This window comes from Heterodontus francisci, unplaced genomic scaffold (genome assembly GCF_036365525.1).
Source record: "Heterodontus francisci isolate sHetFra1 unplaced genomic scaffold, sHetFra1.hap1 HAP1_SCAFFOLD_800, whole genome shotgun sequence".
In the NCBI taxonomy this organism is placed as follows: Eukaryota; Metazoa; Chordata; class Chondrichthyes; order Heterodontiformes; family Heterodontidae; genus Heterodontus; species Heterodontus francisci.
Window position 1 is genome coordinate 113,652 of NW_027142223.1, and position 22,234 is coordinate 135,885.

The 22,234-nt window shown below is 55.9% G+C and overlaps 1 protein-coding gene across 1 annotated transcript in view; it reads right to left on the reverse strand.

Moving 5' to 3' along the window:
• Positions 1-22,234, reverse strand: part of LOC137366759 (properdin-like) — a 196,376-nt gene that overhangs the window by 48,247 nt on the left and 125,895 nt on the right. The window contains exons 3-9 of the mRNA XM_068028408.1: positions 14,738-14,904; positions 14,396-14,566; positions 13,695-13,892; positions 13,314-13,487; positions 9,349-9,537; positions 7,039-7,153; positions 6,170-6,310 (exon numbers count right to left, since the gene is read on the reverse strand). Of these exons, the coding sequence (XP_067884509.1) occupies positions 6,175-6,310; positions 7,039-7,153; positions 9,349-9,537; positions 13,314-13,487; positions 13,695-13,892; positions 14,396-14,566; positions 14,738-14,904 (1,150 nt within the window). The 3' untranslated portion in view covers positions 6,170-6,174. The remainder of the gene's footprint in view (positions 1-6,169; positions 6,311-7,038; positions 7,154-9,348; positions 9,538-13,313; positions 13,488-13,694; positions 13,893-14,395; positions 14,567-14,737; positions 14,905-22,234) is intronic.

Consider the following 22,234-nt stretch of genomic DNA (forward strand, 5'->3'; position numbering starts at 1 on the left):
ATATGGGGCCTGTACCCCAGTGAGAGTCAGTGTGTGTGGGACCCGTACCCCAGTGAGATTCATTGTGTGTGGGACCCGTACCCCAGTGAGAGTCACTGTGTGTGGGACTCATACCCCAGTGAGAGTCAGTGTGTGTGGGACCCGTACCTCAGTGAGAGTCAGTGTGTGTGGGAACCCCATATCCCAGTAAGAGTCAGTGTGTGTGGGACCCGTACCCCAGTGAGAGTCAGTGCGTGTTGGACCCGTACCCCAGTGAGAGACAGTGCATGTTGGACCCGTACCCCAGTGACAGTCAGTGCGTGTGGGACCCTACCCCAGTGAGAGTCAGTGCGCGTGGGACCCGTACCCCAGTGAGATTCATTGCGCGTGGGACCCGTACCCCAGTGAGAGTCACTGTGTGTGGGACCCGTTCCCCAGTGAGAGTCAGTGTGTGTGGGACCCGTACCCCAGTGAGAGTCAGTGTTTGTGGGACCTGGACCCCAGTGAGAGTCTGTGTTTGTGGTACCCGTACCCCAGTGAGAGTCAGTATGTGTGGGACTCCAGTGAGAGTCAGTGTGTGTAGGACCCGTACCCCAGTGAGTGTCAGTGCATGTGGGACCCCCATATCCCAGTAAGAGTCAGTGTGTGTGGGACCCGTACCCAAGTGAGAGTCAGTGTGTGTGGGACCCGTACCCCAGTGAGAGTCACTGTGTGTGTGGGACCTGGACCCCAGTGAGAGTCAGTGTGTGTGGGACCCGTACCCCAGTGAGAGTCAGTGTGTGTGGGACCCGTACCCCAGTGAGAGTCAGTGTGTGTGGGACCTGGACCCCAGTGAGAGTCAGTGTGTGTGGGACCCGTACCCCAGTGAGAGTCAGTGTTTGTGGGACCTGGACCCCAGTGAGAGCCAGTGTGTGTGGGACACGTACCCGAGCGAGCGTCAGTGCGTGTGGGACCTCTGTACTCCAGTGAGAGTCAGTGTGGGTGGGTCCTGGACCCCGCTGACAGTCAGTGTGTGTGGGAACTGGACCCCAGTGAGAGTCAGTGTGTGTGGGTCCTGGACCCTGCTGAGAGTCAGTGTGTGTGGGACCTGGACCCCAGTGAGAGTCAGTGTGTGTGGGTCCTGGACCCCGCTGAGAGTCAGTGTGTGTGGGACCTGGACCCCAGTGAGAGTCAGTGTGTGTGGGTCCTGGACCCCGCTGAGAGTCAGTGTGTGTGGGACCTGGACCCCAGTGAGAGTCAGTGTGTGTGGGACCCCCGTATCCCAGTGACAGTCAGTGTGTGTGGGACCCGTACCCCAGTGACAGTCAGTATGTGTGGGACCCATACCCCAGTGAGAGTCTGTGTGTGTGGGACCCGTACCCCAGTGAGAGTCAGTATGTGTGGGACCCATACCCCAGTGAGAGTCAGTGTATATGGGGCCTGTACCCCAGTGAGAGTCAGTGTGTGTGGGACCCGTACCCCAGTGAGATTCATTGTGTGTGGGACCCGTACCCCAGTGAGAGTCAGTGCATGTTGGACCCGTACCCCAGTGAGAGTCAGTATGTGGGACCCGTACCCCAGTGACAGTCAGTGCGTGTGGGACCCTACCCCAGTGAGAGTCAGTGCGCGTGGGACCCGTACCCCAGTGAGATTCATTGCGCGTGGGACCCGTACCCCAGTGAGAGTCACTGTGTGTGGGACCCGTTCCCCAGTGAGAGTCAGTGTGTGTGGGACCCGTACCCCAGTGAGAGGCAGTGTGTGTGGGATCCCCGTACCCCAGTGAGAGTCAGTGTGTGTGGGATCCCCGTACCCCAGTAAGAGTCAGTGTGTGTGGGATCCCCGCACCCCAGTGAGAGTCAGTGTGTGTGGGACCAGTACCCAGTGAGAGTCAGTGTGTGTGGGACTCGTACCCCAGTGAGAGTCAGTGTGTGTGGGACACGTACCCGAGCGAGCGTCAGTGCGTGTGGGACCTCTGTACTCCAGTGAGAGTCAGTGTGGGTGGGTCCTGGACCCCGCTGACAGTCAGTGTGTGTGGGAACTGGACCCCAGTGAGAGTCAGTGTGTGTGGGTCCTGGACCCTGCTGAGAGTCAGTGTGTGTGGGACCTGGACCCCAGTGAGAGTCAGTGTGTGTGGGTCCTGGACCCCGCTGAGAGTCAGTGTGTGTGGGACCTGGACCCCAGTGAGAGTCAGTGTGTGTGGGTCCTGGACCCCGCTGAGAGTCAGTGTGTGTGGGACCTGGACCCCAGTCAGAGTCAGTGTGTGTGGGACCCCCGTATCCCAGTGACAGTCAGTGTGTGTGGGACCCGTACCCCAGTGAGAGTCAGTATGTGTGGGACCCATACCCCAGTGAGAGTCTGTGTGTGTGGGACCCGTACCCCAGTGAGAGTCAGTATGTGTGGGACCCATACCCCAGTGAGAGTCAGTGTATATGGGGCCTGTACCCCAGTGAGAGTCAGTGTGTGTGGGACCCGTACCCCAGTGAGATTCATTGTGTGTGGGACCCGTACCCCAGTGAGAGTCAGTGCATGTTGGATCCGTACCCCAGTGAGAGTCAGTATGTGGGACCCGTACCCCAGTGACAGTCAGTGCGTGTGGGACCCTACCCCAGTGAGAGTCAGTGCGCGTGGGACCCGTACCCCAGTGAGATTCATTGCGCGTGGGACCCGTACCCCAGTGAGAGTCACTGTGTGTGGGACCCGTTCCCCAGTGAGAGTCAGTGTGTGTGGGACCCGTACCCCAGTGAGAGGCAGTGTGTGTGGGATCCCCGTACCCCAGTGAGAGTCAGTGTGTGTGGGATCCCCGTACCCCAGTAAGAGTCAGTGTGTGTGGGATCCCCGCACCCCAGTGAGAGTCAGTGTGTGTGGGACCAGTACCCAGTGAGAGTCAGTGTGTGTGGGACTCGTACCCCAGTGAGAGTCAGTGTGTGTGTGGGACCAGTACCCGGTGAGAGTCAGTGTGTGTGGGATCCCTGTACCCCAGTGAGAGTCAGTGTGGGTGGGACCCCCGTACCCCAGTGAGAGTCAGTGTGTGTGGGACCCCCGTACCCCAGTGAGAGTCAGTGTGTGTGGGAACCCCGTATCGCAGTGAGAGTCAGTGTGTGTGGGACCCGTACCCCAGTGAGAGTCAGTGCGTGTGGGATCCCCGTACCCCAGTGAGAGTCAGTGTGTGTGGGACCCGTACCCCAGTGAGAGTCAGTGTGTGTGGGACCCCCGTACCCCAGTTAGAGCCAGTGTGTGTGGGACCCGTACCCCAGTGAGAGTCAGTGCGTGTGGGACCCGTACCCCAGTGAGAGTCAGTGCGTGTGGGACCCGTACCCCAGTGAGAGTCAGTGCGTGTGGGACCCGTACCCCAGTGAGAGTCAGTATGTGTGGGACCCGTACCCCAGTGAGAATCAGTGTGTGTGGGACCCATACCCCAGTGAGTGTCAGTGCGTGTGGTACCCGTACCCCAGTGAGAGTCAGTATGTGTGGGACCCCAGTGAGAGTCAGTGTGTGTGGGACCCCCGTATCCCAGTGAGAGTCAGTGTGTGTGGGTCCCGTATCCCAGTGAGAGTCAGTATGTGTGGGACTCCAGTGAGAGTCAGTGTGTGTGGGACCCCAATATCCCAGTAAGAGTCAGTGTGTGTGGGACCCGTACCCAAGTGAGAGTCAGTGTGTGTGGGACCCGTACCCCAGTGAGAGTCACTGTGTGTGTGGGACCTGGACCCCAGTGAGAGTCAGTGTGTGTGGGACCCGTACCCCAGTGAGAGTCAGTGTGTGTGGGACCCGTACCCCAGTGAGAGTCAGTGTGTGTGGGACCTGGACCCCAGTGAGAGTCAGTGTGTGTGGGACCCGTACCCCAGTGAGAGTCAGTGTTTGTGGGACCTGGACCCCAGTGAGAGCCAGTGTGTGTGGGACACGTACCCGAGCGAGCGTCAGTGTGTGTGGGACCTCTGTACTCCAGTGAGAGTCAGTGTGGGTGGGTCCTGGACCCCGCTGACAGTCAGTGTGTGTGGGAACTGGACCCCAGTGAGAGTCAGTGTGCGTGGGTCCTGGACCCTGCTGAGAGTCAGTGTGTGTGGGACCTGGACCCCAGTGAGAGTCAGTGTGTGTGGGTCCTGGACCCCGCTGAGAGTCAGTGTGTGTGGGACCTGGACCCCAGTGAGAGTCAGTGTGTGTGGGACCCCCGTATCCCAGTGACAGTCAGTGTGTGTGGGACCCGTACCCCAGTGAGAGTCAGTATGTGTGGGACCCATACCCCAGTGAGAGTCTGTGTGTGTGGGACCCGTACCCCAGTGAGAGTCAGTATGTGTGGGACCCATACCCCAGTGAGAGTCTGTGTGTGTGGGACCCGTACCCCAGTGAGAGTCAGTATGTGTGGGACCCATACCCCAGTGAGAGTCAGTGTATATGGGGCCTGTACCCCAGTGAGAGTCAGTGTGTGTGGGACCCGTACCCCAGTGAGATTCATTGTGTGTGGGACCCGTACCCCAGTGAGAGTCAGTGTGTGTGGGACCCGTACCCCAGTGAGTGTCAGTGCGTGTGGGACCCCCATATCCCAGTAAGAGTCAGTGTGTGTGGGACCCGTTCCCCAGTGAGAGTCAGTGCATGTTGGACCCGTACCCCAGTGAGAGTCAGTGCGCGTGGGACCCGTACCCCAGTGAGATTCATTGCGCGTGGGACCCGTACCCCAGTGAGAGTCACTGTGTGTGGGACCCGTTCCCCAGTGAGAGTCAGTGTGTGTGGGACCCGTACCCCAGTGAGAGGCAGTGTGTGTGGGATCCCCGTACCCCAGTGAGAGTCAGTGTGTGTGGGATCCCCGTACCCCAGTAAGAGTCAGTGTGTGTGGGATCCCCGCACCCCAGTGAGAGTCAGTGTGTGTGGGACCAGTACCCAGTGAGAGTCAGTGTGTGTGGGACTCGTACCCCAGTGAGAGTCAGTGTGTGTGTGGGACCAGTACCCGGTGAGAGTCAGTGTGTGTGGGATCCCTGTACCCCAGTGAGAGTCAGTGTGGGTGGGACCCCCGTACCCCAGTGAGAGTCAGTGTGTGTGGGACCCCCGTACCCCAGTGAGAGTCAGTGTGTGTGGGAACCCCGTATCGCAGTGAGAGTCAGTGTGTGTGGGACCTGTACCCCAGTGAGAGTCAGTGTGTGTGGGACCCGTACCCCAGTGAGAGTCAGTGTGTGTGGGACCCCCGTACCCCTGTGACAGTCATTGTGTGTGGGAACCCCGTACCCCAGTTAGAGCCAGTGTGTGTGGGACCCGTACCCCAGTGAGAGTCAGTGCGTGTGGGACCCGTACCCCAGTGAGAGTCAGTGCGTGTGGGACCCGTACCCCAGTGAGAGTCAGTGCGTGTGGGACCCGTACCCCAGTGAGAGTCAGTATGTGTGGGACCCGTACCCCAGTGAGAGTCAGTGCGTGTGGGACCCGTACCCCAGTGAGAGTCAGTATGTGTGGGACCCCAGTGAGAGTCAGTGTGTGTGGGACCCCCGTATCCCAGTGAGAGTCAGTGTGTGTGGGTCCCGTATCCCAGTGAGAGTCAGTATGTGTGGGACTCCAGTGAGAGTCAGTGTGTGTGGGACCCCAATATCCCAGTAAGAGTCAGTGTGTGTGGGACCCGTACCCAAGTGAGAGTCAGTGTGTGTGGGACCCGTACCCCAGTGAGAATCACTGTGTGTGTGGGACCTGGACCCCAGTGAGAGTCAGTGTGTGTGGGACCCGTACCCCAGTAAGAGTCAGTGTGTGTGGGACCCGTACCCAAGTGAGAGTCAGTGTGTGTGGGACCCGTACCCCAGTGAGAATCACTGTGTGTGTGGGACCTGGACCCCAGTGAGAGTCAGTGTGTGTGGGACCCGTACCCCAGTGAGAGTCAGTGTGTGTGGGACCTGGACCCCAGTGAGAGTCAGTGTGTGTGGGACCCGTACCCGAGCGAGCGTCAGTGTGTGTGGGACCTCTGTACTCCAGTGAGAGTCAGTGTGGGTGGGTCCTGGACCCCGCTGACAGTCAGTGTGTGTGGGACCTGGACCCCAGTGAGAGTCAGTGTGTGTGGGTCCTAGACCCTGCTGAGAGTCAGTGTGTGTGGGTCCTAGACCCTGCTGAGAGTCAGTGTGTGTTGGGACCTGGACCCCAGTGAGTGTCAGTGATTTTCTGAAATGGGCTCAAGTTTGCGGGAATTGGTGGAACTCCCAGCTCCTGCCTTGCCCCTGCTCCCCGAAATGTTGGACTCGCACACCTCCGTCAGTCGCATTCCGGAACGTTCTGGCAGTGCTTTAGCTGCTTCAGCTGCTTCTCGTCTCCGTAAGTCCCGTCACAATGAAAAATCGGCATACCCCAGAAATAAACTGGAACTTTCTTCACTACTCCTGTCTCATTCCTGTAAAATAAACCGTCGTCAGGGACCTCCTATAGTTGGGGCGAACCCATTCTGCCTGACCCTCTTACACCTTGGCCCCCCAACACCCGAACCTCCGAACACTCTTCACCCAGAGCACAAAAATCCGCTCCAAATCCCATCTCTCATGTGCATACGCTTTAAACCTGCCTGACCTCTGAACCCCATAAAGCAACCTCACCACCTATACCCCATAATACACACAAAGCCCCATCCGCATAAAGCTCCAACTCCCCCTGAACCCACAAAACCTCCCCTCTCTCAAACCCCATGTATTGTTTGCCCATGTTGTCCTCCCCCTGGTGTCCCTGCACCGTGGGGGCCTCGGCCCTTCCCCTGGCTTCCCTGCACCGTGGGGCCTCGGCCCTTCCCCTGGTGTCCCTGCACCGTGGGGGCCTCGGCCCTTCCCCTGGTGTCCCTGCACCGTGGGACCTCGGCCCTTCCCCTGGTGTCCCTGCACCGTGGGGGCCTCGGCCCTTCCCCTGGTGTCCCTGCACCGTGGGGCCTCGGCACTTCCCCTGGTGTCCCTGCACCGTGGGGTCTCAGCCCTTCCCCCTGGCGTCCCTGCACCGTGGGACCTCGGCCCTTCCCCTGGTGTCCCTGCACCGTGGGGCCTCGGCCCTTCCCCCTGGTGTCCCTGCACCGTGGGGCCATGCTAAATGCCTGTGTTAGTGGTAAAAGTGAATTTAAGGACAGTGCCCATGACTCACGGGTAGTTAGGGTATGTTGGGACGCAGGTTCGAACCCTGTTCCTCATGCTGTTGGCACCACAGGGAGGGTCACACAAACTCCAGTGGTTCCACGTTGTCCAGGATCCTTTCCCCACTGTTGGCAAATAGAAATATTTTAAAGAGAGTAGTCATTGTCTTTGCAGTCCACTGTCAAGCGCAGCCCCCCGACCCCATGCCTGTCAGGGCCCACAGTCCGGGCTTCAATACAACACCTGGGAGGCAGCAATTGAGGACTCAACTATGCTGTACCCAACAATGAGACCGCCCCCCAATAACACACCTCCCGTCAGTCTGAAGGTGACAGTCAGAGACAGCCCAGCATCGACTCCCGTCAGTCTGACAGTTACAAACAGAGACAGCCCAGTAGTGACTCCTGTCAGTCTGACTGTTACAAACAGAGACAGCCCAGTACCGACTCCCGTCCGTCTGTCTGTTACAGACAGAGACAGCCCAGTAGTGATTCCCATCAGTCTGATTGTTAGAGACAGAGACAGCCCAGTATCGACTCCTGTCAGTCTGACTGTCAGAGACAGAGACAGTCCAGTATCGACTCCCGTCAGTCTGACTGTTACAGACAGAGACAGCCCAGTACTGATTCCCGTCAGTCTGACTGTTAGAGACAGAGACAGCCGAGTATCGACTCCCGTCAGTCTGACTGTTACAGACAGAGACAGCCCAGTACTGATTCCCGTCAGTCTGACTGTTAGAGACAGAGACAGCCGAGTATCGACTCCCGTCAGTCTGACTGTTACAAACAGAGACAGCCCAGTCGCGACTCCCGTCAGACTGACTGTTACAGACAGAGACAACCCAGTATCGATTCCCGTCAGTCTGACTGTTTTAGTTTAGTTTAGTTTAGTTTAGTTTAGAAGTACAGCACTGAAACAGGCCCTTCGGCCCACCGAGTCTGTCCCGACCATCAACCACCCATTTATACTAATCCTACACTAATCCCATATTTCTACCACATCCCCACCTGTCCCTATATTTCCCTACCACCTACCTACACTAGGGGCAATTTATAATGGCCAATTTACCTATCAACCTGCAAGTCTTTTGGCTTGTGGGAGGAAACCGGAGCACCCGGAGAAAACCCACGCAGACACAGGGAGAACTTGCAAACTCCACACAGACAGTACCCAGAATTGAACCCGGGTCGCTGGAGCTTTGAGGCTGCGGTGCTAACCACTGCGCCACTGTGCCGACAGACAGAGACAACCCAGTATCGATTCCCGTCAGTCTGACTGTTACAGACAGAGACAACCCAGTATCGATTCCCGTCAGTCTGACTGTTGCAGACAGAGACAACCCAGTATCGATTCCCGTCAGTCTGACTGTTACAGACAGAGACAACCCAGTATCGATTCCCGTCAGTCTGACTGTTGCAGACAGAGACAGCCCAGTACCGACTCCCGTCCATCTGTCTGTTACAGACAGAGACAGCCCAGTAGTGACTCCTGTCAGTCTGACTGTTACAAACAGAGACAGCCCAGTACCGACTCCCGTCCGTCTGTCTGTTACAGACAGAGACAGCCCAGTACCGACTCCCGTCCGTCTGTCTGTTACAGACAGAGACAGCCCAGTACCGACTCCCGTCCGTCTGTCTGTTACAGACAGAGACAGCCCAGTACCAACTCCCGTCCGTCTGTCTGTTACAGACAGAGACAGCCCAGTAGTGACTCTTGTCAGTCTGACTGTTACAAACAGAGACAGCCCAGTATTGACTCCCGTCAGACTGACTGTTAGAGACAGAGACAGCCCACTACCGACTCCCGTCCGTCTGTCTGTTACAGACAGAGACAGCCCAGTCTGACTCCCTTGAGTCTGACAGTTACAGACAGAGACAGCCCCAAACCGACTCCTGCCTGTCTGACTGTTACAGACAGCCCAGTACAGACACCCGTCAGTCTGACTGTTACAGACAGACAACCCAGTACCGACTCCCGTCCGTCTGTCTGTTACAGACAGAGACAGCCCAGTCTGACTCCCTTGAGTCTGAGAGTTAAAGACAGAGACAGCCCAGTATCGACTCCCGTCAGACTGACTGTTACAGACAGAGACAGCCCAGTACCAACTCCCGTCCGTCTGTCTGTTACAGACAGAGACAGCCCAGTCTGACTCCCTTGAGTCTGACTGTTACAGACAGAGACAGCCCCAAACCGACTCCTGCCTGTCTGACTGTTACAGACAGCCCAGTACAGACACCCGTCAGTCTGACTGTTACAGACAGACAACCCAGTACTGACTCCTTTTGTTGATGGCCCTTTTCAGTCTAACGCATGTACCTACAGTAACAATCTTGAATGTTGTAGCAGGATTGAATGTCAATGATGGAGCCAGGGCACGGCTGTCCGTTGTGTGCCCGGCCTACACACTTTCGTGTTCTCTTCTGTTGCCCAACATATCGTCGGCACGAGATGTTCCAGTTTGATCGTTCACAGTCAGACCACCATGACCACTCTCTCCAAATTCCATCAACTAGAAAATCATGAAATAGAATCAGGTTGGGTGGAAATTGGGAATAGCAGGAGTTGGATAACACTGGTGGGAGTAGATTACTGGCCCCCTAACAGTAGTTATATTATTGGACAGATATTAAACGAAAAATCATTGGAGTGTGTAAAAATGGTAATGAATTAAATGTGGGGGACTTTAATCTGCATATAGACTGGGACAATCAAATTGGCAACAGTGATCTAGAAGATGAATTTGTAGAATGTTTTTGTGACTGTTTCTTGGAGCTATACATTGTAGCACCGACTAGGGATAAAGCTATCTTAGATCATGTATTGTGTAATGAAGCAGGGTTAATAATGTTATAGTAAAAGACCCACTGGGCAATAGTGATCATAATACCATTGAATTTCATGTTAAGTTTGAAAGTGACAAGTTTCAATCACAAACAAGAACCTTAAACTTAAACAAAGCCAATTACGAAGGTATGAGGGGAGAAGTGGCTCAGATTAACTGGGTAAATAGACTGGAAGGTATGGCGGTAAGTGAACAGTGGGAAGCAGTTAAGGAAACAATTCAAAGCGTTCAACAAAAGTACATTCCATTCAAAAATAAAAACTTGTCCAGAAAGACTTGCGCAGTGGTTAGAGCGGCACAGTGGCGCAGTGGTTAGCACCGCAGCCTCACAGCTCCAGCGACCCGGGTTCGGTTCTGGGTACTGCCTGTGCGGAGTTTGCAAGTTCTCCCTGTGACCGCGTGGGTTTCCGCCGGGTGCTCCGGTTTCCTCCCACAGCCAAAGACTTGCAGGTTGATAGGTAAATTGGCCGTTGTAAATTGCCCCTAGCGTCGGTATGTGGTAGAGAATGTGGGGTTAATGTAGGATTAGTATAAATGGGTGGTTGTTGGTCGGCACAGACCTGGTGGGCCGAAGGGCCTGTTTCAGTGCTGTATCTCTAAATAAATAAATAAAGACACATTTGTGGCTCACTCAGGAAGTTAAGGAGAGTATTAGACTAAAAGAAGAGGCTTAGAATGTTGCAAAAAATAGTAGCAAGTCTGAGGATTGGGAGTGTTTTAGAAACCAGCAAAGGGCCACCAAAAAGTTGATTAAAAAGGGAAAAAATAGAATGAGAGAGTAACCTAGCCAGCAATATAAAAACAGATTGTAAGCGCTTTTATAAGTACACAAAAAGGAAGAGAGTAGCTAAAGTAGATGTTGGTCCCTTCGAGGCAGAGACAGGAAAAATCATCATGGGGAATGAGGAAATGGCAGGGGTATTGGATGAATATTTTGTGTCTGTCTTCACAGTAGAAGACACAAGTTCCTTACCAGAATTAGGCAGGAATCTAGGGGCTAGAAAGAGTGAGGAAATTAAGGAAATTGATATCAGCCGAGAAAAAGTATTGGAGAAACTTGAGGGACTAAAATCTGTCAAGTCCCCAGGACCAGATGGTCTACATCCTAGGGATCTAAAAGAGATAGCTGCAGAGATAGTGGATGCACTGGCTATGATTTTCCAGAATTCCTTAGATTCAGGAATGGTCCCATCAGATCAGAAGTTGTCAAATGTTACACCGCTCTTCAAGAAAGGAGGTAGAGAGAAAGCAGGGAACTACAGGCCGGTTAGCCTAACATCAGTCGTTGGGAAGATGCTGGAATCTATTATTAAAGAAGTCTTAACATTGTACTTGGAAAAGCATAATATGATTGGAACAAGCCAGCAATGATTTACTAAAGGGAAATCCTGTTTGACAAATTTATTAGCGTTTTTTGAGGATGTAACTAGAAGGGTAGATAAAGGGGCACCAGTAGATGTAGTATACCTAGATTTCCAAAAGGCATTCGATAAGGTGCCGCATAAAAGATTAATAGGCAAGATAAGAACTCATGGTATTGGGGGTAATATATTAAAGTGGATAGAGGATTGGTTAACAGATAGGAAGCAGTGACTGAGCATAAATGGGGCATTTTCAAGTTGGCAGGCAGTGAATTGTGGGGTTCCGCAAGGATCAGTGCTGGGGCCTCAGCTATTTACAATCTATAGTAATGACTTGGATGAAGAGACAGGGAGTAATGTATTTATGTTTGCTGATGATACAAAGCTTGGTGGAAAGGGCTGCGGGGAGGACGTAGAGAGGCTGCAAAGTGAGTGGGCAACAAGATGGCAAATGGAGTACAAGGTAGGGAAGTGTGACGGTGTTCACATTGGTCGTAAAAACAGAAAAGCAGAATATTTTTTTAAAGGTGTGAAAATGGTAAGTGTTGATGTTCAGAGACTTGGGGGGTACTCGTACAAGGAACGCACAAAGTTAACATGGAGGTACAGCAGGTTATTAGGAAGGCAAGTGACATGTTGGCCTTTATTGCAAGGGGATTGGAGTACAGGAATAAAGAAATCTTTCTAAAATTGTCAAGGGCTTTGGTGAGACCGCACCTGGAATACTGTGTGCAGTTTTGGTCTCCACATTTAAGAAAGGATATACTTGCACTGGAGGCAGTGCAGTGAAGATTTACTAAGTTGGTCCGTGGGAGGAGGGGGTTGTCCTATGACGAGAGGCCGAGTAAATTGGGCCGATATTCTCGGAGTTTAGAAGAACGAGAGGCGATCTAATTGAGACATACAAGATTCTGAAAGGGCTTGATAGGGTCGAAGCTGAGAGATTGTTCCCGCTGTTCGGGGAATCTAGAACACGGGGACACAGTCTCAGGATAAGGGGCCAATCATTCAGGACTGAAATGAGGAGAAATTACTACACTGGGGAAGCAGGCATGAGGGGCCGAATGGCCTGCTGCTGCTCCTTATGTCGATTGAGTGATGAGATACAGCCAGTATGTGTGAGGATGGAGCTCCATTCAGACAACTTTCTCTTATGTCGCGGGGCTGCTTCCATTATTTATATTTTTTAGAACTCGTGTTTAAACGATTCTGGAAAACGGTTCATTTGAAAGACGGAGGAGATGCTAGATTTGATTTTTTTTCCTGCGAAACCAGTGTGATAGCTGAAACCACCAATGCAGTAAATTCTCCTGAAAAGCCTTCAAGACTACTCCTCCACGCCCTGAACAGAACTGCTCCAGAAAGATCCCCGTGACTGCCGGCGACATGTACCCGCACACCAAAGGCCATCTGAAACATTCCATATCTTATCCTTTCTCTTCAAGAATTGACAATAACATGGCCAAAGTTTTAAAGTTGATCTCTGCAGGGCCAGTTTTTCTCTTAAATCATTTTTCTTTACTTTTTTCTTTAACCTGTGTGCGTGTGTTAGGTTATTGCAGGAGAGTAGATATTTATACTTGCACGATTCAAACTGTGTAAATGAGCTTTGCATCTTTATTTAATACGTCTCATTTTATAATAAATCAATGATTTTGTTGTTTATTAAAGAATTGGTGGATTTTTTAAAATTCAGAAACTAATAGATAAAGTACATAATTGGCTGTATCAGTAACTGGGTAAAACATTTAATCGCACGGTGCGACGCGTGGACTAATGGGGCTGGAGGAAGACAGTGCACTCCTCCAACCTCTGTCGAAACACTAATCACACAAGGGGAGCTTCTCATTAACCTGCTACCTTCTTGGCTCTGCAGCTGAACCCGGAGGAGGTGAAGGGCTCCTCTCCCTGATTGGTGACTGAGTGACCTTTCACCTCCCGGAGTACCAACAGCAAGGGCTCCTCTGTCCGGATTCAGAGCTGAGATTAGTCCCGAGGACCATCTCAAACCGTCAGTCACTCCGACTGGGAGATGTTGCAACCCCTGCTCCTTGTTACACCTGGAAGAAGGGACATCCTCACCTGGGCATGGAATCCGTGTGTTGCAGAGAAAGTCCCTGGTCGCAGGCCCTGGGCACGTCATGCCCCCGTATTTTGGTGACGGATGGTCACATGCCCTTCCTTGACGCACTTTTCCGACACCGCAGGATGTAGAGCACGTTGACTGCGCTGACCACGATCCCCAGTTTCCCGCAACTGAACAAGAGGGAGAGAAGGTGACAGAGAGCTCCTGAATGCATCCAGCCTCAATGATACGGACCGCCGCAACCCCATTACCTGCACCGTGGGACCTCCGCCCTGGGCTCCCTGCACCGTGGGGCCTCAGTCCTTCCCCCAGTGTCCCTGCACCGTGGGGCCTGTGGCCTTTTGCCCAAGTACAAATTTGGGAGTGAAAATACTCACCAGGGCAGAAGGGTAAGTTTTCACACTGACTGGTTTCGGTACTGACTCCGGGACACGGTCTGCCGGGTGGGAATCTGGAGGGCGCCGGGCTGCCGCAATGTCGTGTTCGTCTTCGGACTGGAATAGATCCCAATCCTTCCGGTCGGCAGGTTCCTGTGCATGCTCCCCAGTCTCCCCAGGGTGACCAGGACCCATGTGCTGCAAGGTACAAAGGCATGTCAGAGCAACTTAATACAACAGACAACAGAGGAATCTAGAGGTCCTCTCCACAGCCCCCACTCCCCCAACATCTGTAAAAAGGCAGAGCCCAACATCTGTACAAAACTGCATGAAGCACGGCAGCACATTCATATCACAACGACACACACTGTGGAACGGCGGCTTATATCCAGACACGCATACACACAGACACACACACACGCGCGCAGACACTGTCTCTGTGTCACCTACCTGCACCCACACACCGTGTAAATGAGACAGATACACAAACAGACAAACTCAGGGTGAATGAGACACGCAAGCAGACATACATCAGCAAAAAAAAAACACACCGGGACAGAACGGGCACGCAGACCGCAGAGAGCGACAGAGCGAGAAAGACAGCGGAGGGAAGGGAGAGGCCGAGCACGTGAGAGGGAGACAGGGAGATTGAGAGAGGAAGACAGACAGCGGGAGGCACCGAGATTGAGATGGGCACTCACTGGGGCAGATGCGTCCAGTATAGCAGGCTTGGACGTGGGCAGGGGATCCAGGACAATGACCCCCGCAGGAAGGGGGCGGCTGAGAGCAGTTGCGTTGTCGCTCTTTCGTGCCAGCGGCACAAGTGACGGAACAAGAGGACCAGTGCGTCCAGGCACTCCACCCGCCGTTAACTAGGAGGGCAAAGAGAGACAGCTTCAGCATTCGATTCGCCTCGGCTTCCTGCTGAACGCTCGCTAAGCAATTCGAGTTGTGCTGTTAAACCCCCACTGCCCTCCCGTCAGCCTCACCCCACACCCACCCCCACACCCCCCCCTGCCCCTCCCTCGCACCCCGTCACTCACCTGCGCAGCAGTCCCTCTCCACGCAGGATCGCGTCTGCAGCCCTTCATTTATATCGCCACCGCAGTGCGACTTTCCGTAGCAACGCCGCCTCCGCTGTTGCACGCCCTCGAGGCAGCTGACCGTGCACGCGGACCACGAAGACCAGTCGGTCCACTCCACTGTCTGCCTGCCAATTGAGGTGGGAACGGCATGAAGCTCATTAATAGCGCAGACCCTCGAAACACTCAGCGTCCCACCCCCGTGATGAGAGAATCCCAACCACTCCTCCACGCTGAATAAATTCTGCAATCACCCGGAAACTGCCCGGAAAACCTCATCAATCATAACAGCACGGGGGGTTAGATACAGAGTAAAGCTCCCTCTACACTGTCCCCCATCAAACACTCCCAGGGCAGGTACAGCACTAGGATTGGCTGCTCTCTGATTGGAATTGCTGAGTACCAGGTGCAGCCACGAGGTGCAGCTGACAGTGCTGCAGTCAGTTGCTGGAGGTGCTGCTGGAGAGAGAGAGCTGAGGAGAAACGGCAAGACTTTTTGGACAACATTCGCTGTGGAGGAAGAAGAGACTTTGGGAATAAGGCTGTATTTGGAGGGGGGTGGACGTTTGCTTGACTTGGACTCTTGAGGGAGGTGGAATAGGCCGGAACAACAAGGGGTAGGGGCTGTACAATTCTACAGGGAGCTGTGCAATTGCATGGACGACACAAGGAAGCTCCCTCCCCACCCGAATTGCCCAGCCTGGGTCAGCTGAAGCTGCCTGGCTAAAGAGACAGAAGGATCTAATTGGTCCATCATCACCGGTGGCGGGGCCTTCTCATACCTATGCGGCTGTAGCCTCTGTGGCCGCCCGCGTGACCCCGTCACCTTTGAAATTAAATACATCGAGCCATGGGGGAAAGAGCTATCCCCACCCCAATATGTCTATAGAGGCCCGTGTAAAGGCAATGGCTGAAGTTGTCGGCCCCTCAGCCATTGTGGCAGTCTCGAAGATGTACAGGAAGGCTGTGTTCTTCCTGAAGACCGAGCGGGCCGTGTCCCTGGCCCTGAATAAAGGGCTCACTGTAGGTGGGACTTTCCTGCCGGTGGACCCTCTGGGGGCCACTGCGCAGCGGATAATGTTGTCCAATGTCCCACCCTTCATTCCCAGTGAGCTCCTCCTCCCCCACCTGCACCACATGGGGGAGGTGAGGTCGGGGATCACCCCAGTCCGGCTCGGTCTTCAGGAGAACGGCCTCCGGCTATTTATGCAGCTGGCGCGGGAGGAGGTCTTGGAGGGCCATTTCGATGTAGAGTTCCAGGGGACGGCCTACCGCGCCTTCTGGACCTCGGACGGGGCGCGGTGCCACGTCTGCAAGGGGCTGGGGCACATTCGTAGGAACTGCCCCAACCTCCCGGCCGCCATCTCCACCTCGGCGGCCCGGGGTGCCGCCACTGCACCTCCTCCCACTCCCCCAACATCTTTAACAGACACCGCTCCGTCAGTTCCGGAGGCTGTTGTTTTCACGGCCTCCAGCGGGGAGGGGAGTGCCCGTCCGAGTGGAAGGAGGACGTGGAAGAAAAATAAACCACCAGAGATGTGCCCATGGACACCATGGCTCAACCCGAGCCTGAGTTCAGCCCAAGGCCCATTCCTGAGGTTCCTGCCCCAGGGCTGGGCTCAAGCCCAGGAAAACCAGACAACAGGTGGGTGAGGAGGCAGTGGCCCCTGATGACATGGAGGTCTCGGAGCCTCCGCCCCCCTCCCGAAATAAGAGAAGGAGACGTCCCTCCTCTGAAGAAGGCCCTGAACCAAGGGGTCCATCTCCTGGCGTGGGTCATCAGGTTCCCGCTACCACCAACACAAGCAGGGCCTCAAGCCCTGGGCAGGAACCCTCACACCCCTCGGACTGGAGTGGGGGGAGATGCCCCTGTAATCTCGTCAACTCCTGAGGTGGGGGACCCGCCCTTGGTAGGGGAGTCTGTGGACCCCCACGGGAGAAATCATTCCTTTGGCCGATGGGTTGGGCGTCCCGGGTGAGAGAGAGACCTGTGAGGGTCCGCCCTCCCAACAGCCTGACGCTGCCGCCCGGGAGGTACCCGACCCAGAGGGCAATTTGTGGAATTCCCGATCTGCTGGGCCTGTGGGCGCTGACGGAGCGGGAGATGGCCTCCTCTCTCCACCTCCGGTCTCGGCTCCAGCTGGATTTCCGGAGTCGGGCACTTCTGTCTCCCCTGGACCACTCATTGGTCTGGGGATGGAGGTGGACGGGTTTCCTGAACCACTGGCGTCCACAGGCTCCAGTTCCAATCTAGAACCCAGAGAGGACTCCTCCGCCATCGATCCTGGGGTTGGGATCGTGACGGAGGTGGGACCAGCTGGCGCGGCCGGGACGTCCGCCCCACAGTGTGTGGTGGATGTGTCGGCCGCTGGCGGTGACGACCCGGAGGAGGATGGGGAATCGGTGTGGGGCACGGAGGATGATCTTGATTCCATCGCCAGTGAGGTGGTGGGGTCCCTCGTGCCTCCCACCGAATCTCCTCTCATCCCCACGGCGGAACTCCGGGATTTCCTCGCGGCTTGCAGGGGTTGCCGCAATAAAGTTCAGCTGGCCCTCAGCCATTGGTCGAATCTGGCGCTGATCATCCAGTCTGTCCGTGCCGCCCTTAAGAAAGCGGGGAAGGTCGTGAAACTGGTTGAGAGGCGCCATTTTAATGTGTTCCTCAATGGGTTGCTGGGGGAGTGGAAGGCCAGGTGCACTTCCACTCCCTCCTCACAGTAAGCTGTTGGTGACGGGTTTTAAGTACCTTTGACATGAAGATAACCATACAGGGCCTCAAAATCAACAGCAGCAGGGGGTCTCACTGCAGATTTCACAATCTCTCAGTCCTCAGGGAAGGGAGATACGCGGTGAGCTTTCTGCAGGAAACCCACACCGTTCCAGGAGACAAAGCCACCTGGCTCCTTGAGTGGCAAGGTGGGGACTACATGAGTCACCTCACCCCTATTTCTCGTGGGGTGGCTATCTTGTTGGCCCCGACTTTTCAGCCGGAGATCTTGGGGGTCAAGGAGCTAGTGCCAGGCCGCTTGCTCCACCTCGCCGTTCGCCTGGGTAGCGTGCCGCTCCACTTTGTGAACGTGTACGCGCCCAGGCCCGGCGCGTTGCAAGCACGCTTCTTTGAAGAAGTGTCCGCTCTCTTGAGCTCCATCGATAGCGACGAGTGCATCATCCTCGGGGGGGATTTTAACTGCACCCTCGAGGTGGGGGATCGCTCCGGTCCCCAGCGCGGCCAAGCGTCGGTGGAGAAGTTGAGGGAACTGATCAGCTCCCTCAACTTGGTGGACGTCTGGCGGAATCTCCATCCCGACTCCAGCGCCTTCACGTGGAGGTCTGGAGGAGGAGGGTCACGAATCGACCGCCTCTACTTTTCGCAGGCGTACGTCTCCCGCGTTTCGGCGGCCTCCATGCGGCTGGTGCCGTGCTCGGACCACCGCCTAGTGTGGGCGGAGTTTACTCCGCTCCGCACGCGGGCGGGGTCCGCGTGCTGGCACTTTAACAACCGGCTGCTGGAGGACGAGCGATTCCGGAACTTGTTCCGACGATTCTGGGCCGACTGGAGAAGGAAGCAGGGGGGCTTGCCCTCCTTGAGGCTATGGTGGGATGTGGGCAAGACTCACATCCGCGTCTTCTGTCAGGAGTACGCGAAGGGGTCGACCAAGAGGCGGGAAGCCGAGATCGGGCGCCTTGAGAGGGAGGTGCTCGACTTGGAGTCCCGCCTCGGTCATGCCGTCGCGGACCCGGACCTGTGGCAGGCGTACAAAGGGAAGAAGGGTGCGCTGTGGGACCTGCAGCTCATAGGGTCCCGAGGCGCGTACGTGAGGTCGCGGACCCAGATCCTGGAAGATTTGGACCGCGCCTCTCCCTTCTTCTACTCGCTGGTAAAATGGCGGGGGGTCCGTAAGCAGCTCGTCGAGCTGCTGGCCGACGACGGATCCTCCATCACGGATCCGGAGGGAATGGGCCTCCTGGTCCGTACTTATTACAGTGCGTTGTTCTCTCCGGATCCGGCCAGCGAGGATGCGCGCAGAGTTTTGTGGGAGGACCTGCCGCAGGTCAGCCCGGAGGGCGCCGAAGGATTGGAGGCTCTGCTCACGTTGGCGGAGCTGACTGGCGCCCTCCACCAGCTCTCAAGGGGCAAATCCCCAGGGCTGGATGGGTTGACCGTGGAGTTCCTCAGGGCGTTCTGGGACGTCCTGGGGGACGATTACGCGCGGGTCCTGGACGAAAGCCTGGCGACCGGGGAGATGCCCCTCTCGTGGCGCAGGGCGGTCATCGTCCTGCTGCCGAAGAGGGGCGATCTCCGCCTGCTTAAAAACTGGCGTCCGGTCTCCCTCCTCAGCACGGATTATAAGATCTTTGCCCGGGCTATGTCTACCCGCCTGGGCTCCGTGCTGGCCCACATGATCCACCCCGACCAGTCCTACACGGTCCCGGGCCGGTCCATCCAGGACAACATCCACCTGGTCCGGGACCTGATCCATCATTCCCAGAGGACTGGTCAGTCGGTCGCCTTTCTCTCCCTCGATCAGGAGAAGGCGTTCGACAGGGTGGATCACGAATACCTTTTCTGGACTCTGCGCGCATTCGGACTCGGGCCGCATTTCGTGGCCCGGGTCCGACTTTTATACGCCGCCGCAGAGTGTCTGATCAAAGTTAACGGGTCCTTGACGGCGCCCCTTCGCTTTGGGAGAGGAGTGCGTCCGGGATGCCCCATGTCCGGCCAATTGCATAGCATCTGCGTGGAGCCCTTCCTGTGCCTGCTTCGCAGGAGGTTGACGGGATTGGCTCTGCGCGAGCCGGCCATGCGGGTCATCCTCTCGGCTTACGCCGACGACGTGCTCCTCGCGGTCACAGATCCCGTTGACTTGCGGAGGATGCGCGACTGCCAGCAGACCTTTTCTGCTGCGTCCTCCACGAGGATCAATTGGGAGAAATGTTCCTAACTCCTGGTGGGTCAGTGGCGGGTGGACTCCCTGCCGGAGGAGATGACACCTTTTGCGTGGAGCACCACGCACCTCCTCTATCTGGGAGTCCACCTTAGCCCCGCTGAGGAAGCCTGGCCGGCAAACTGGCAGGAGTTGGAGACGAAAGTCACCGCTCGGCTGGGGCACTGGACAGGACTGCTCCGAGTGCTTTCCTACAGGGCCGAGCGCTGGTCATAAACCAACTGGTGGCCTCCATGTTGTGGTACCGGTTGGTCACTTTGGCCCCGCCCCAAAATCCAGAAGAAACCCGTCGATTTCTTCTGGGGCAAGAGGAAACACTGGGTCTCTGCCGCGGTCCTGAGTCTCCCGCGTGTCACTGCCTTCAAGACAACACGCAGCTCCCGGTGGAGTCCGTTAGCCGCGCCTCTCTGAGGGAGTTGCCTGTCTTTTACCGGGATCTATTCCGAGTCTGGAACATGGTTGCCTCCAGTCAGGGCGCTCCCCCGCCAGCGGAGGAGAGCGCCTCGGCTGTCCGGGCGGCCGACTCCGGGGACGGTCCGGCAGCTGGAGGAGTAGCCGAAACCCCCGGGACGCCCCTCACTGCGGGTGACGAAGGGGCTCGGGAGTGCAGAGCGATCCCGGCCGAGCTGACCTCCACTCGGCCGGAACTGCTCATCGGACCCAGGCCCCGAAACCCTCCTCGGGAGCCGGTCCCGCACAACCCGAGCCGCCTCTCGGAAATGCTCTCCGTGCCATTCCAATCGGCGCGGAGGGGTTTCCTGTACGGGCTGCTCCTGCACACTCTCCACTTCCTCGCCCTCGTCAGCCGGCCGGACACTCCCTGGCGGTCCGCGTTGCCATCTGGCGGCGAGGGGAAACCCCGATGGAGGTCTCTCTACGTGGGAGTCTTCCCCCTTTACATCGGGGACCTGGGATGGAGGGTGTTGCACAGGGCAGTCCCGTGCAATAGGCTTTTAAGTAGGTTCACGGACTCCCAGGACGCCTGTACTTTCTGCGGCCTGGATGAGTCCGTGTTCCACATTTATACGGAGTGTGCGAGGTTGCAGCCCCTCTTTGAGTATCTGAAGGGGCTGCTCCTCAAGTTTTGGCTGCACTTCAGTCCCACGCTCCTGATCTTTGGGCACCCAGTGCGGAGGGGCGTGGGCCGGGAGGAGGATCTCCTCGGCGGTCTGCTACTGGGCCTGGCCAAGGTGGCAATTCACATGTCCACGGGCCGTCGCGGGGGGGGTCCGTCCTCCCCGATTGCCTGCCCCTCTTACGCGGTTACGTTCGCGCCCGGGTGTCCCTGGAGAAGGAGCATGCGGTGTCCGCCGGTACGCTTGAGGCCTTCCGCGACCGGTGGGCACCGCAGGGACTGGAGTGCATCGTCGACGTCGAGAATGGCATTTTAATTTGAGTTTGGTTTATTTATTCGATTTTAATAAAGTTATTTTAAAAATGTATATGAAGGGAGCCTGAGGAATAAAGGCCACCCCCCCGCCCCCCGCCTCGACATAACATACATAAAAGGGGCCTGGCGTATAAAGGCCACCTTCAAAAAAAGAAAAAACAGGATTAGATACAGAGTAAAGCAAAAAAAACCCGAAAAAACAAAACGGGATTGGCTGGAGAGTTTGAAGCAAGTCCTGTGTGCAATAAAGCGAACCAGCTGTATCTGAGCAGGCAGTGGGAGGTGGAACTGGAGAGGAGAGTGGAGAGAGCAGAGAGCAGAGCGGAGAGAGCAGAGTGGAGAGAGAGCTGCAATTTACAACTTCAACTTTGGGACTGTTGCAATTTTTCAAGGACTAAGAAGACCTGCAAGTCATTTTGGAGAGGTGGGTGTTGGAGCACCAGAGAACTGTTTGTTGCTTGGACTGTTGCGGGAGGGAGGAGGTGCCGGAAGATCTAGGGGTGGGGCTGCCAAATTCTGCAGGGAGCCCCTGTAATTGCTCTTGTGTTTACCTTCCATCCTGAACAAAGGGGGCTCCCTCCCCACCCCGAACTGTGTTGCTCGGGATGGCTGGAGCTGCCCGGCTGAAGACAGTCTTTGTGGAATAGCAGGAAAGGGAGAGAACCGGGCGGCTCTGTCGACACTGACTGGAAGGCTGAACAGTAGACTCTGCAGTAAGGTGCTCCAACCGCCAAACTACAGCAAGCCCTTCTCTCCCTTCCAACACTTGGCCACCTATCCGCTCCTCTCCTTGCCCTTTCCACCCCTGTCCTCCTCTACTCCCACCCATTACATAGCTTAAGTTTTTGAAAAAATAAACTGTTGTTTGCTTTGTTTCTTGGGGGTGGACGTGGCTCTTAGACCCCATGGCAAGCCCCTCTTCGCCGGTGGCGGGGCCTTCCCGTACATATGCTGCTCCGGCTGCTGCAGCTGCACCTGTTGCCCCGTCAACGTTTGCACTGACAATATCTAAGAATGGGGGGGGGTCAAGAGCTATGTCCACCCTAATATGTCAATAGAGGCGTGCAAGAAAGCTAAGGCCGAGGTTGTCGGCCCCTCGGCCATTGTTGCAGCCTCTAAAAA